The sequence below is a fragment of the Rhea americana genome, unplaced genomic scaffold (genome assembly GCF_003343005.1).
Source record: "Rhea americana isolate MKP2758 unplaced genomic scaffold, rheAme1 scaffold_0, whole genome shotgun sequence".
Lineage (NCBI taxonomy): Eukaryota > Metazoa > Chordata > Aves > Rheiformes > Rheidae > Rhea > Rhea americana.
In genome coordinates, this window is record NW_028185037.1 from 16,342,491 (window position 1) to 16,356,262 (window position 13,772).

The 13,772-nt window shown below is 33.1% G+C and overlaps 1 protein-coding gene across 6 annotated transcripts in view; it reads left to right on the forward strand.

Annotated features, from left to right (window-relative positions):
- Positions 1–13,772, forward strand: part of EFR3A (EFR3 homolog A) — a 72,602-nt gene that overhangs the window by 13,035 nt on the left and 45,795 nt on the right. For 4 of the 6 annotated variants that reach the window (XM_085318527.1, XM_085318300.1, XM_085318449.1 and 1 more), the window contains 4 exons: positions 2,770–2,973; positions 7,466–7,542; positions 8,126–8,253; positions 9,070–9,220. In XM_085318527.1, coding sequence (XP_085174653.1) covers positions 2,883–2,973; positions 7,466–7,542; positions 8,126–8,253; positions 9,070–9,220 — 447 coding nt within the window. In that variant the 5' untranslated portion in view covers positions 2,770–2,882. The remainder of the gene's footprint in view (positions 1–2,769; positions 2,974–7,465; positions 7,543–8,125; positions 8,254–9,069; positions 9,221–13,772) is intronic. The other 2 variants (XM_085318604.1, XM_085318675.1) reach the window with 1 other exon arrangement.

Consider the following 13,772-nt stretch of genomic DNA (forward strand, 5'->3'; position numbering starts at 1 on the left):
ATTAATGAAACTTCCTTTTTGTGTTCCTTTAGTAATAGAAATAAATGACCTTGTAATGGCCAACATAATGTGAAGATAAGTAAGAAGCAAARCGTATAATGTATTGGAGACCTGCTCTCACTAGAACCAGATTATTTTTAGACATTCTTAATAATGTATTAAAAATAGAGAGCTCTGATAATGTCTCAGAGTAGGAAAAGTGAAGATGGTGTGCAAAAGAGAGAAATGAACAAGTAAAACGCAGTTACCGTGTGAAAGTAATAACAAAGGTAGGAGAAAGGAGGAAAAAGAGCAAACAGCACGGAAACACTGCAGGCAATGGAACTTGTGAAAAATAATGAAACTGGAGAACTTGATGTAATGGAATACACTTTTTAATGGATTAGAAGCCTTTAAAAGTCACTGTCCCAAAGATGTTATCTTCTCTGGAGATTTGTTTTAATTGCTAATGGTTCTGAAATGAATACTTACTGAAGAAGCTTAGTGGTAAGGCTTAAGCAGCTAGATTTTATTTTTTTTCTTCTTTTCCCTACTTCTTACTGATAGCTTTGTGCTTTGTCATTCATAGTTTTCACAAAAAGCTTATGTGATAATCATTTTTGCATACATCTTGTTGTAGCCTGCTGTATCTCTGTTAATGTTGATTCGAGTATGGGAGCACACATCCTGAAGTCRTATCATACTGAAATTAACTTTATATTTCAGAACCTTGCTGCAAAAATAAATATCAGGGAGAAAATTGTTAAGTTTGTTTCAAATCAACTAYGAGCACCAAATAATTTTCTAGAAGAAATGAACAGTTGCCGAACCTAGATAATGGATGAAGTTTTCCGTGTTTACTGTTGACTGAGATTTTGCTGTCATTAGAGATCGGGAGTTGACATCAAGATGATTATTATATTTTCAGAACAGAAAATCAATCTGCATGTTAGATATTTTCTTYCTTTCTTTTTGATGGGGAAAGGCTAGAAACCAGCTGTTCAGAAGTCAAATAGCACTAGGGTAAGATGAGAGTAAAGGCAAAGCTGGTTTGGGGGATGGGACCTTGTACTGTCTAGATGATGAGTCCTCTGTTCTCCCTGGGAATGCGTCAGAGGGACATTGTAATGGCTGATCAGGACGTCTGTGCAGCCGTTGCTCTTTTTATAGCAGGTTGAAGAATATTTTTAAGCTTTTTTGGCCAGAATAAGTTCATTTTTTCTTTTCTTTTTCTTTTTTTTTAATAATGGAAAGGGAATGTCCTTGAAAATAGTTTTAGTTCCGAAATGTATGCATCAACTGATATTAGCAGTTCAAAACTAGTCAGCTATAGCTAGTGTAGTGGTGGCAGTGCTATTTTATGCACCTTTCTCTAGGTATATGGAAAAAATTTGTTTGTTTACATTACTCAGATAAGAGAAAATAAGTAAAATAAGTTTAATGCATAGACAACTATTTTTACATATGTATATTGAAGTACATCAAGCATCTAGATAAAATCTTTATAATGCTCTCTTTCTTTGTTGATAATAGTTAAATAGAGAGTGATCTGTAGATATAAACTAAACTTTTGTTTATCAAAAGACTACTTTTTTTGATAAAGATTCAGTTCGTTCTTTTTTCTTTTAATCTTGGGAGATTAAAAATAAAGATGTGGATGACTGCATCTATCCAAGCTTGGGAACATAATGAAGTTTTTCAGTAAGTGAATATGTGATCTTTATTCAGATTGTTACTGTTCTGAAAACAGTAGACAGCAGTAATAGAAAGTAATATTAAACAGCATTGGAAAGATATTTGGAAGAAACTGTACCATAGGATAGCACAATCTATTTGTTTTCTCTTTTGCTGTTTTTTTGTTGTTGTTTTTGTTTTGATAAARTAATTTGGCAGCTTTAAACTTGATTTTTTTTTGTAATTGTAATTTCATACAAAGAGATGTAGCAGTGACTGTTTAGCGTAACTCTTGTGAAATTCCTGTGTAGCTCAGTGTTTTTCTGAGTTTACAGGCAGTAAACAGTGGTTTATTACCAGTAACCTTTTCAGACCAGAAGTTCAGTGAAATTGTTATTTTATTATTGAAAATTASTATTTGCAATTTCATTAAACATAGAAGCTCATATTTTTTTCAGGATATATAGAAATACTTACATAGGAATTTTCCATTCATTTTATCCAAATAGATGTAATGTAGGAAATAAAAGGATGAAATGTTGGAAAGAAATGCAGTCAGAAAGTAACTTTTAAATTGTTTAATCCAAAAGGGAATTTATTCTTGATGCATCACAAAATCTGAGAGTAAGGATATTGTATTTAACTTACATTTCTAATACCGGCTTCTTGAATTCTGAGCTATTGTTAGAGATAGTCTTAATGAAATTAACCTATTAGTTTTTAAAGTGGCTATCTAATTTTAAATTAAACTCTTGTGTTTATAAAGCCTTTATAGTCAGCAACTTAAAATAAATTTTTGTCCTGTGCATTCAGTTTGATAAGATCAAGTGAGTATATTTTGCTAAAATATTCATCATTCTACAGTAATATGTTGCAGCTGAATGAACACAGTTTCTTCTGAAACTATACTGATTACTCTTATTCACAGAAATAATAAACTGTATTCCAGGGAAGCTGAAATAATGGAACTGTATTCACAGTTTACTGTAATGAGCTGAGAATCACACGTTGATAATACAGTACAACTTTTGTYTTTATCTCTTCTCTTTTCTTGTGCCTGGCTTGTTAATAGAATTCGATACTGAAGTTTTTCACGTGTGTGTTGGCTTTATGTAGATAAGCGTACAGTATTGGAGTGCCCTCGTGTGAAGTAACTCCTTCTATGCGAGTCTGAGAGAGCAAATTGCTGAAAAAGGACAGAGCACCTGGGGAGTGCAATCATATCCAAGATGAGGCAGTATGTTCAAGTTCCAACTGTTGAGCAGGAAAAAACCTATGATTATAATTCTGCTTTTGAACCAAGACCATGTATATGTTTGGGTAGGTGACATTACTGTTTTCTGATAACATGGGCTCTATATATGTGTGTGTGTGTGTGTATGTATATATATATATATATAATCTTTTTAACTGATAATGTGTAGAATAAATGCGTGTAAAAAGAAGTGCCCTTAGAGTGGATAAATTAAGTAGAGCTTTAATATGTAACATACAGATTACAGTATTCCTTAATAGAACAGAATGTGCATTTTCAAACTTAGAAAATATTACTATTGTCAAAGTAAATACTGAAGTATTGTTTAAAAAGTTTACTGTGGCATCATATAACAGTGAAAAGTTCTCTGTAGATACCAGTTTAAGTTTTTTATTTACTTGGATTTAATGATGAAGAGGTGTATTTCACAGGGAGACCATTAAAATGCAAATTATGGCTGACACTGAAAGGAAAGATCATTTTGGGGTGATAAACCTGCTTTGTTCCAACCTTGATTGGAACAAGGTTATTTTTACCAAGCTTAGTGTTTGTATTCTGCRTAGCTACAAAACTGCTTATTAGTGTGAAATGAAACTGTTTTTGTATCAAATTTTATCTGGGTTAAGTCTGTATCCAAGAAGTAAGGAATCGATTTTCAATTGCACAGCTACTTCTGTTCATGTATTATGCTCTAGATATTAGAAATAAATTGAACTTAAAAAAATTATACTGAAAATATTTCACTATGTTAAGACTTAATTAGTGTGTGCTTTTTATTCAAAATGTTTTTAAATTATGTTTCTAGTAATCTTTCATGTTATATCAAAACACAGAATAATGATAAAGTAATTATACCTCAAAATCTATCATGACTAATTATTCTGTTTTTTTCTATATTCTTTGGAGAATCTGTCACTCTTTTTCTAGTTGTGTTCTACTTGAATATCTTTTCTCAAAAGAGCTTTTGAAGTTGAAAGTTTTGATAGATCAAGCTGTAGCTTTTTAACACTTGAACATGCTGCTTAGAAAACTCTTTTAATGACATTAAAATTCATTTTTGTGTTTTAATGATAGATCATGTTTTGCTCTTTGTTTTAATAAGCTGTACTGTAACCGTAGAACATAATGGTGTAGAAAATGAATTGAAAACCTGGGACAGGGAGAAGAAAATTCCTTCAAAACTTATGTAACTTATTGTTAGGCTTTTGCAGGGAGCTCAAAATTCACTGTATAGTATAAATTTGAAGAGCAGCGTTTGAACACTATTGAGTTTCTGTTAACTGAAACCATTTGGTAAGGCTGTCAGAGCTGCTACTCTGTGATCTAGTATTTCATCCTTCTCAAATGAGTATCTGTATCCGGTCATTCAGTTTTATGCTCAATTTATGTAATTGCCATTGTTCTTAAACAGCATTTTAAGACTTAATTTGTAGTTCTTTATAAAGACTTTTTTCCTTCTGTCACTTAAAAAAGCACAAACTCTAAAAGTATTTTTAATTGCCTGCATTCAATGCAATACTTTACAATGTTTCATGTTCTTACTGTGTTTTAGATAGCTGTGGCAAAATGTTGTACTAAAATTAGTGTAAGAGTATTTTGTTATAAATAGTAGCAATAAAATTTATTTTAGTGGTATATAAGGTAGAAGAGCCAGGTAGGAAAACACAAATGCAAAGAATGTTGAACCAGCTGCAGAGCTGCTTGACTGACTCGGAAACATTTTACAATATATGTCTTGTTTTGGTGCATTTTAATGTCCTGTATGTGAACGTCTTAGTATTGAGTGATATATTAGACACTACAGAGAGACAGTCCTATTCTCACATCATTAATTACTTTATTTTTAAATACTACAAAATGCTGCTTTATATAAAATGCACTCATAACTGTGTGAATTGTATGCAAGACAAGTAGGTTTTTAACATCTTTTGATACAATATTACCTGTATTTTCCAGTGGCATGTGAAATAGCCTTGATTGTAGTCACTTAGTGCCTGCAGTTTTTATGTAAATGTAGGTTTTTATGTTGGTTAGAATCTAGTGAGTAGAAGGAGGTGTTAATAAAGATGAAGTCATATGAAGAGTTTGACAGTAGTGACGAAGTACTATTTCACACCAAAATTCTAAGTATAAAGTAGTTTACTGCTTGAGAGTTTGTTTATCCTTACTAGAGTAAGCTTGTAAATCTGATTATCTTAATGATGATATTTGACTTTGTATGAATCATGAATTGAGTTAAAATACCACTGAAGAGAAACTAAAGTCAAAGTCTTGTTTCAAAAGCRTAGGTCTAGGTTTCAGGATAGTTGCTATTTAGATAAGTTGCAAGAGTGAAGTTGTCGCACAGTAAGCAGGATTCAGTTTTCTATTGAAAAGAGAAGTGTCATGTCTGGAAACAGGTGGAATGGATGGGGCAATACCTGTTTGGCTACTCTTATAATGAAAAAGAATACATTAGAGGAAATCTGTCTTGAACCTCCCAGACAGTCTGATTAAATATGGTTAAAAACAACATACCGAAGAAATCTTTGTTAGGTAAATACAAATTTGGACATCTTTGTCTCATGCTTCTTACTAACCTGCAGAATTTCCAGATACATTACAAATATCAAGGTTTTTCCCTGAATAAACTTTAATTTTTTGCCTATTTTGAATTGGCTGTGATTATGCTTTTGTTTTTTTTAGMTAAGTGCTTTATACTTTTTGGAGTGCATAATTCGATACCTTTCATAAGGTAATTGTAAGATATTTAGCTACTCAGAGTGCTGTAGGTATTGAGATATGAGAGATGAGACAGCCACTGATCTTTGTACGTGCTTGTGAATAATATGCCTTTTCATCTCWCTGGATCTTGTGCTTCAGAGCATGTCTATTTGCAACCTGACTAATTAGTTAGTCTGATAATGTTTCCGTACCTGAAGCAATTTAAAACTGAATTGTCAAACCACTTAAATACCTAGGGAATAAATCTGCATTGGTAAAGGAATTGGACAGATAAAATGAAAAGTTTCTAGTTTTATGTTACATTTTTACTTCAGACGGTGTTCCTGTTTGTATAGATCAGAATTACTGCAAATACCTAGTAGTCCTGAATCCTAGGGAAAAATGAAATGTATATGTTTTGTAAGTTGTATGTATTGTTATGATAATCTTTTAATGTATTTRAATATTTGTAGAGGAGAAATGAGGTCAGCAAAATACCTTTCTCTACTTTAAGTGACCACTTTTGTCTGATCGCTAATAAAATTGTGTAATAATTATGGGAGGGGTTGTTCTGTATATTGTAGTTTGTACTGCTTTATATAGATACCTGTAGTAATGCAGCTTTTATAACTGGCACCCCCCTCCCTTCCCTTTTAAGTGAAGTACACAMAAGGTATGTTTGCTTATGTTAGAAATGCTCATTTAGAATGAAGATAAAACAACAATTAAAGTAGTCTTTTTAGTATTTTTAAATTTTGAAGTTCTGTTTTTCAGGGTATTTTTTCAGTATGACTTGAGGACAGATGTATTTCTAAGGTGCATTGGTTTTTAATACCCAGGATGCTTACACGCTTACTGTTTTTAAAACTTCATAGAAAGTATATGAATATTTGCAGTAATATGTAATTCATGTATAATAGATGACAGATGGTGGGGAATGGAAATGTTAGATTCATTAAAATGATCTGTCAGACTGATGAACTTGCTTCCTTTTTTTGATGTTAATCATTGATATGAATGTGGAAATCTGATATTTTAGTTGGTTAACAGGTAACTCTAAGATAATGATTTTAGTTGAGTATATTAAATATTGCCAAAATACTTATCAAATGGTTGGGAAGATAGTGAAGATAGTGATGTTTGAGATAGTGATTTTGATAATGCTTATATAAAGATAGTGAAGTTAACAATGCTTGCCATAGGTCCATTCATTACACCCAGAAACGGAGAAGATTTGTTCGGGAATGTCCATGGGTCAAAAAGAATCCAATTAAGCATATTTTCTTTCTTCATCTGTTTTGAAAGCTACAGTAACTCTTCAGTGATAATATTGCTCTTAAAGTTTGCTCTTGTATCACTGTGGGAGACTTTTTCTACAAACTGCTGGCTATATATCTTGGTTTACTGGTCTTGGAGAAGTTGATGAAAAAGGTGGCAGAACTTTAGCTGTGAAAGGTACTGTAAAGGCACCCTGTGGGTCACAGGAGGAAGGGTAGAGGATTTTTCACCTAAACTAAAGCTTTAGTAGTCTGGCTTTTAGTCTGGTTAGAGCAAAACAGAGACATTTCAAACACTAATACTGTTCCTCACTTCATCTTACGRTTTATTATATCTTGTATTCAGCTGATGCTTTTTCCTAAAGCAAAAGCGTGAGAGRTGAGTAAAGCTGCATTACAAAGTGGTTTTGCATATCTGACTTCCCAGTCACTTTCAATGAGCTTGATTTGACTTAAATGTTGATGGGAAAGGCTACTGTATTCACAATATTTTTTCTCTTGTCGCCTAGCTACTTAAAATGAAAATAACAGTTTAAAAAACTTTATTCTAAAGCCAATTGGGTAAATCTCTCTGCAGGAGTATGCTGTTGCTGTGCCGCTTTGCGACCTCGCTACAAACGTCTGGTAGATAACATATTTCCTGAAGATCCAAAAGTAAGTGATGATTTAAGTTTTAAGTAATTGATATTTAAAAATATTTTAGTTAGTAAATATTGTTTAAGCATTTATCTTTTTACTATTTCTTACTATTTATCTTTTTTATAAAAAAGATCTTGTTCTAAAAGGTAGCCTTCAGTTACCCCATGTGTTATCCTTGTCTAAGAGAAGAAGAATGAGGAAATAAAATATTTAAACTAAAATCTTGTTTGTATATAAGATCAGTTCATTAAAATTATGCATTAAATATATGCAGACTTTGAGGGCTGTGGGAAGGAATTAAATTGTGCCAGTAGCATAAAGGTATACCTCAGAACTGATGACGCATTTCACTAAATAATGCTTTTGGCTGAAACATGGGGAAAGGTAGTTTGTTCATTTCCTACAGAAATGTTTTACTTGAACTGCTGATTTTTACATTTGAGCTATCAGCAATTTTTCTCAAAAGTTCTATTTCTTTCAGTTGCTTATTCCAGTCTGTAGGAATCAGATCTTTGAACTTTGAGTAGACAAAAGGAAAGACACTTCAAAAGCTTTATATCCTTTTTTCATTTTTGTGGTTTTATATGTCTGTTCTTAGGATGGTCTTGTTAAAGCTGATATGGAGAAGCTGACTTTCTATGCAGTTTCTGCACCAGAAAAACTAGATCGAATTGGTGCTTACCTGGCAGAGAGACTGAGCAGAGATGTCGTCAGACATCGCTACGGGTAAAGAAATAAACTGCTGCATAAAAATAGATGCAAACAACTAGCTGCATTTCATGATCACTGTGCTGATCTAGCTTAGGAGTTAAGACAGACCTAGACCCTTGAATGTCATTCAGGGTATGGAGAAATGAGAATAATTTTCTTTTCAGCCCTATTGGGCTATGTTATATTTAAAATATGAACTTAAACTGTATCATATTCTGAGTCCTGTTTGAGTGAGAACTTTGAAGGAATGTTGAGCAGGAATATTAAGTATAAGAAGTTAAGTGGCAAGAGCTGGAAAAGAAAGGAAGTATTATCTGTAATGGGTGATCATTTTTAGCATTACTTTTTTATAATTTTGCAGAATGTGTAAATGGTTGTTTTCTCAGATAATTCATTTTGTTTATTCCTTTTCTTTATTCTTTCTTTTATTTGACATGCTTTCTGACAGTATAGATATACTGCTAACTTTCCATGCTGAGATTTTAATAAGCATAAGAACTATGGTTTAGAAAGTTGGAATTCATAATTAAAATGTGGTGGGGGGRAAAAGAAGATTGAACTATATTTACTTTAATACCAAGTAGAGTGGATTTTGACCTTCTAAAAACATTCTTCCAAAACATAGGAGAAACTGAGAGAATTTCTATTTAAAATATTTTTTTAAATGCAGGAAATGCCAACACTGTTCTTAGATCTTGGGAGGGATTTTCTTTCCACCTGTTCTTCTCTAAATTCTATAGTTTAGTAGTAATAAAGACCCTGAAACTGATCAAATTGAAGTAATGATAAATCAAGCACATATGCTTATGTGAGTGTCTCCACAATTTTTAGGTATGTTTTAATTGCAATGGAAGCACTGGACCAACTTTTAATGGCTTGCCATTCTCAAAGCATAAAACCATTTGTAGAAAGTTTCCTTCATATGGTGGCCAAGCTTCTGGAATCAGGAGAACCAAAGCTGCAAGTTCTTGGAACCAATTCTGTGAGTAAACTGAGATGCTGAATCAAATTAGAATAAATATTTGCTTGTTTGTTAAGGCACAAAAATTTGAGAATTGACAGAGTACCTGCCAGTTAACATGAACAGAGAAGGTTCTGTATGTTGGAGGATTATCAGTTGGCCATATTGCAGTTGGTATTTGGACCTAAATGCAAAACAGATAAAGCTGAGGGCAAAAAAAAAAMCTGTTTCCTTTCAGTTTAAAATRCTTTTGATGGCTGGGCTCATCACCTGCACAAATGATTTCTTAYGGAAGAAACAGAAAGCTGTTCTTTGATTTCATATTTTTGAATCTTTAATACAGTCTTCCTGGAGTCATTGCATAGGTAAGAGTGGTGTTTTCTTGTAGTCCTGCAATGAGAGATGATGTGAGATAGAGGAAATAACATATTTCTCCACAGTACTGACACTGCTAAGCAACATTCCTGTCAGCTGGAAAGTAACCAGGGGGCAAAAACATTCAGCATTCTGACTGCACCATCTTGTTAGCCCGAATATTTCATCATTCGGATCCAGACTTGAAAGACGTAACTGAAACTGTCAGGATGAGAATTTGAAGATAGTGATCCCATCCATCACTCTTCTAGTGCAGAAAACTATTACGGTTCTGTCAAATTTCCAYTACAGCCATTTTATTTCCCAGTTTACACTATCATTCTAATAAATTTGCAGCATTGTGAAATGAATTGTTCTGACTCTGATTGCTTTTACATGAGTGAAAGAGTAATGCTTGGATTTCATGTTGAGTGCCATTGCTAGCAGTGTATGGGTTCTCTGTGGATTTTCTAAGACTTTCAGACTTTCCTTTAGGCATGATTCCAAGCTGATGGAATTAAATGGAGTTGCAGTTTTGGGAAGCAGGAAGGTATAGAGTAGTGCTACTCTGGAGTAGAATTTCTTAATGTAGTGCTTCCTTGGACTCCAAACGAATAGGTCAGCTTAACTGAGAATAATACTAATTTATTTATTTGAGCCAGATTACTTTGTTTCTTTTTGTTTTGTTTGTAAAATAATGCCTGCTTGAGACCTCTTAGGGTCTTAGCTTTGGAATTTATTTCCTGGGCTGGCAAATAGCAAGATGTACGTCACTTGTCTGTTTTATGTCCTCAGTGGTGAACAGTTAATATCGGCCTCCACTTTGATGTACAAGATACATGTCTCTTCTGAACAAATACATTACTGAACAGATGTCCATGTTATGGTCATCTGTTTGATATCCCTGTCAATTCCTAAGGAAGTCTTTTATGAACAGAGCAAGTCAATTGACTTCCTAAATTAGGAGATAATTTGTGTTTGTCTCTTGTAAAAGTCAGTAACCAAAAATAATTGTTTTCATAAATAAGCTGTCAAATTCTGTAAAAGCAGGAGACTGAATTGTATGTGTCTCTGACATTTCAAAGGTTTATTTTAGCCTAATTATACTAATTTTCCTAGACAATTTCTATAGTCAATAGACAGAACATATCTTTTTGTGTTGACTCCAGAGGAGCAAACTATATTGGCACTGACAGACTGCCTTTTTCTGAGGATGGTGGCCTACCATGYGACTTAAATTTGTCTTCAGACGTGGAAAACTTTGCTATCACTTCTACCATTTTWTTTATTTATTTTTTTTCTCTCTCTTTCCCCCACCCAAAGAAAGGAAAAAATGAGTTTGAGAGTGTAAAAGTTACTGAATAATATTATATATACTTGAGTTATTCTTTTGTGCCACATTAGGAGGGAAACTGGTATTGTCCAGAAGTGAGAAGAGTAAKTTGTATAAGAAATAAGTATTTTTAAACCAGTGAAAATCAGACAGCCTTTGGAAAAGTTTCAGTGATTTTTTTTATTATTATTTTGGTTTGGTTTTTTTAAGGCTGAATTCAATTTTGGTAATACAAATTTAGATAAATTCTACATATAGGGAATGATTATGGCTATGAATGTCTTTTAAAGTGTGTCTTGATTATTTTCCGTTCAAAACTGATACTTGAAACTTTACTGGAGTACAAARGCAAATGTGTGTCAAGCAAAATTTGACAGGCTTAGCTGTGTTATGAGTTGCCTCATCCTGTCTTACCCCTGCCTCAAAAAAAAAAAGAGAGAGGAAAAGCACAAACAGGTTTTACTTCAGCTATGTGGGCTCTTGCGACTTCTCAGAAGTCAGGATTTCACATAAAACAAGTCTGAGTGGTAAATAACATCTAGTAGCTTAGAAGCTTTCAGATCTTTCTGAGACTTTACTGTCTTCAAAGCTTTTCCTGTGGCTTCCAAATCTCATTTTTTTTGGAGACAGAACTTGCTCTACTTACTCCTTTATATCTAACAGAGACCCAAAAGATTAGCTCAACTGTTTAACTTTTGTATTTTTTTTTTAAGTTAACATGCTTTTATAAAGCAAATCTGAAGAGTGCTGTTTTAGAAAATATTATTTCTGCTTTTCATTTAGATACTTTCATGCTTGATCTTAAGGTTGCATATAACTAATTCATATGACTGTCTAATAAGTTTGTTATGTCTATAAGTCTAAAGTAGTTATTTTGTCAGTTTACATATATTTCTTAGAGCAGCAACTTTTTTATTTGTAATGTAATTATAAATCTAATTATACTGACAGACTATACTGACAAAACAGGTGAAATTTTATGGTGGATACCTTGAATTTTATTTTATTTTTTAAGTAATAGACTAGATTTCAATCTGACAGTTGGTCTTTTTCTATTATGAAAGATATATTTTTACTAACTATGAGATAGTTTCTGCACTAGCAGATGCTAAAGAACTGTGGTGAGAAGAACTGAGACTTCTTTGGCTTAAGTAAGGTATAATCTGAAGGCTGATTGGCAATAAGCTTTAGTACTTGGAAACTAATCACAAAACTGAATTGAGCTCTCTAACCACCATTGCAGAACCTCAGTAACAAAATATATAGAACATCTATATTTCAGTATAATAATGTATGCAACATAACTATATTAGCTGTATTGTTTAGATCTGTAGTAGTTATTACAAGGGCAGAATTAATGAAATAGGCTTGTTATTCATATTTAGAGGTGAAGAGCTCTCTTTTTGAACTTGTACTGCAAAAAAATCTCCAACACAAGCCTTTTTCAGATATGTATTCATCTATTAAACTCTTCTAGTGATGATACAGAACATTTCTTTAGAGAGCAACTGGTTGAATATAATGGGTTGTTGTAACTTGCTTTAAGGTGATAGTTTTCCTGTGTAGAGAAAACTCATTTGAATACAAACATTTTAAGACAATCTAGAATGTTGACTTGGTGGATTCTTCTGTGTATTAGTAAAACACTGTTTTCCATCTGAAAAATAATATGTATATTATATATATCTTCAATATTGTCCCATTTTAAATTGTTACCACAAATGTTCTCCTCAGTTGGTAGAATGCTTCATTTGGAAGGACAATTTCTTCTTAGTAGCAGTGAAACAATGTTACTATTAGTGCCTGTGTTGGTCCTCGTGTGCCTTAGAAGGTTCATTAGTCATCACCTTGTTTATTTTGTRAAGTAGGATGAACAGTATCTCAAAGAAAAAAACTCACCAGTCAGTACTTAATACAAGATTTTTATATTTGTTGGTGTATGAAAGCAGTTGATATTGGCTGAACCAAAGTTCATATTAAGATAGTGTACAATGTCAAGACTGTAAGGAAAGACAGGATTAATGTACCCAGTAGAGCGCTTATTTGTCTGTCTYGGTTGTATGCAGCATGCTGATCTGGAAGTATGCGATGGCGTGTTGCTTTTGTTACARCATCCTTCTTTGATTCCGTGTACTGATGTGGAATTATGTGCTAGTAATGATTCAGAGTACAATGATGTAGTTGTCTCTAGGATCCCTGCTCTACTCCTTTTAAAGCATTTAAAGTACGAATAGGCAAAATTATGCAAGCATCCCTCCTCCTTCTGTAGGTTATTAAATTCTTTCGGAATTTTGTGTCTACCAGAATTTGAGTCTGATGCTGGATAAATCAGTTTAGGCAGTCCTACTGCCTAAAGTCCACGTCAGGCAGTGTGATTCACCAATTTGCATATTGCTTTCTCCCCCCTCTATGCTTATGCTCTCCTGTCTTGCAGCTTTGTACCCACATGAATATGGGCCTGTAAACGAATATAGCTTTTGTGACTTTGTACATATGGCACGCAGAATAATATGCGTCCAGCTGGCTTGAAGTAAAACGATGTGAAGCTATCTGTTCCATTCTAATGTAATCTCAGAAGAAAAAATACTAGGCAACCTTAACTATTAACTGAAGTAAATCATGTATTTTGTGACTGAGAGCCTTGTGATTTTTCTTTTTTGATCAGTTCTATATTGCATATGTGAAGTTAACACACAAGTCCAATGTTTGACAYTTTTCTCGCTTTTGATGTTTGAAAACGTTGCAGTGTTTGTCTTTTTTAGCATTTCTTTGGCGAAGTGTTTGTGTATATAGACATGCTTCTTGTTAATGCCATACCATGTAGGTTATAAGAGGCTTGTGTTCGTAGAGTATCATGTCTTCCTATGTGATAAAGTTTCCTGGAAA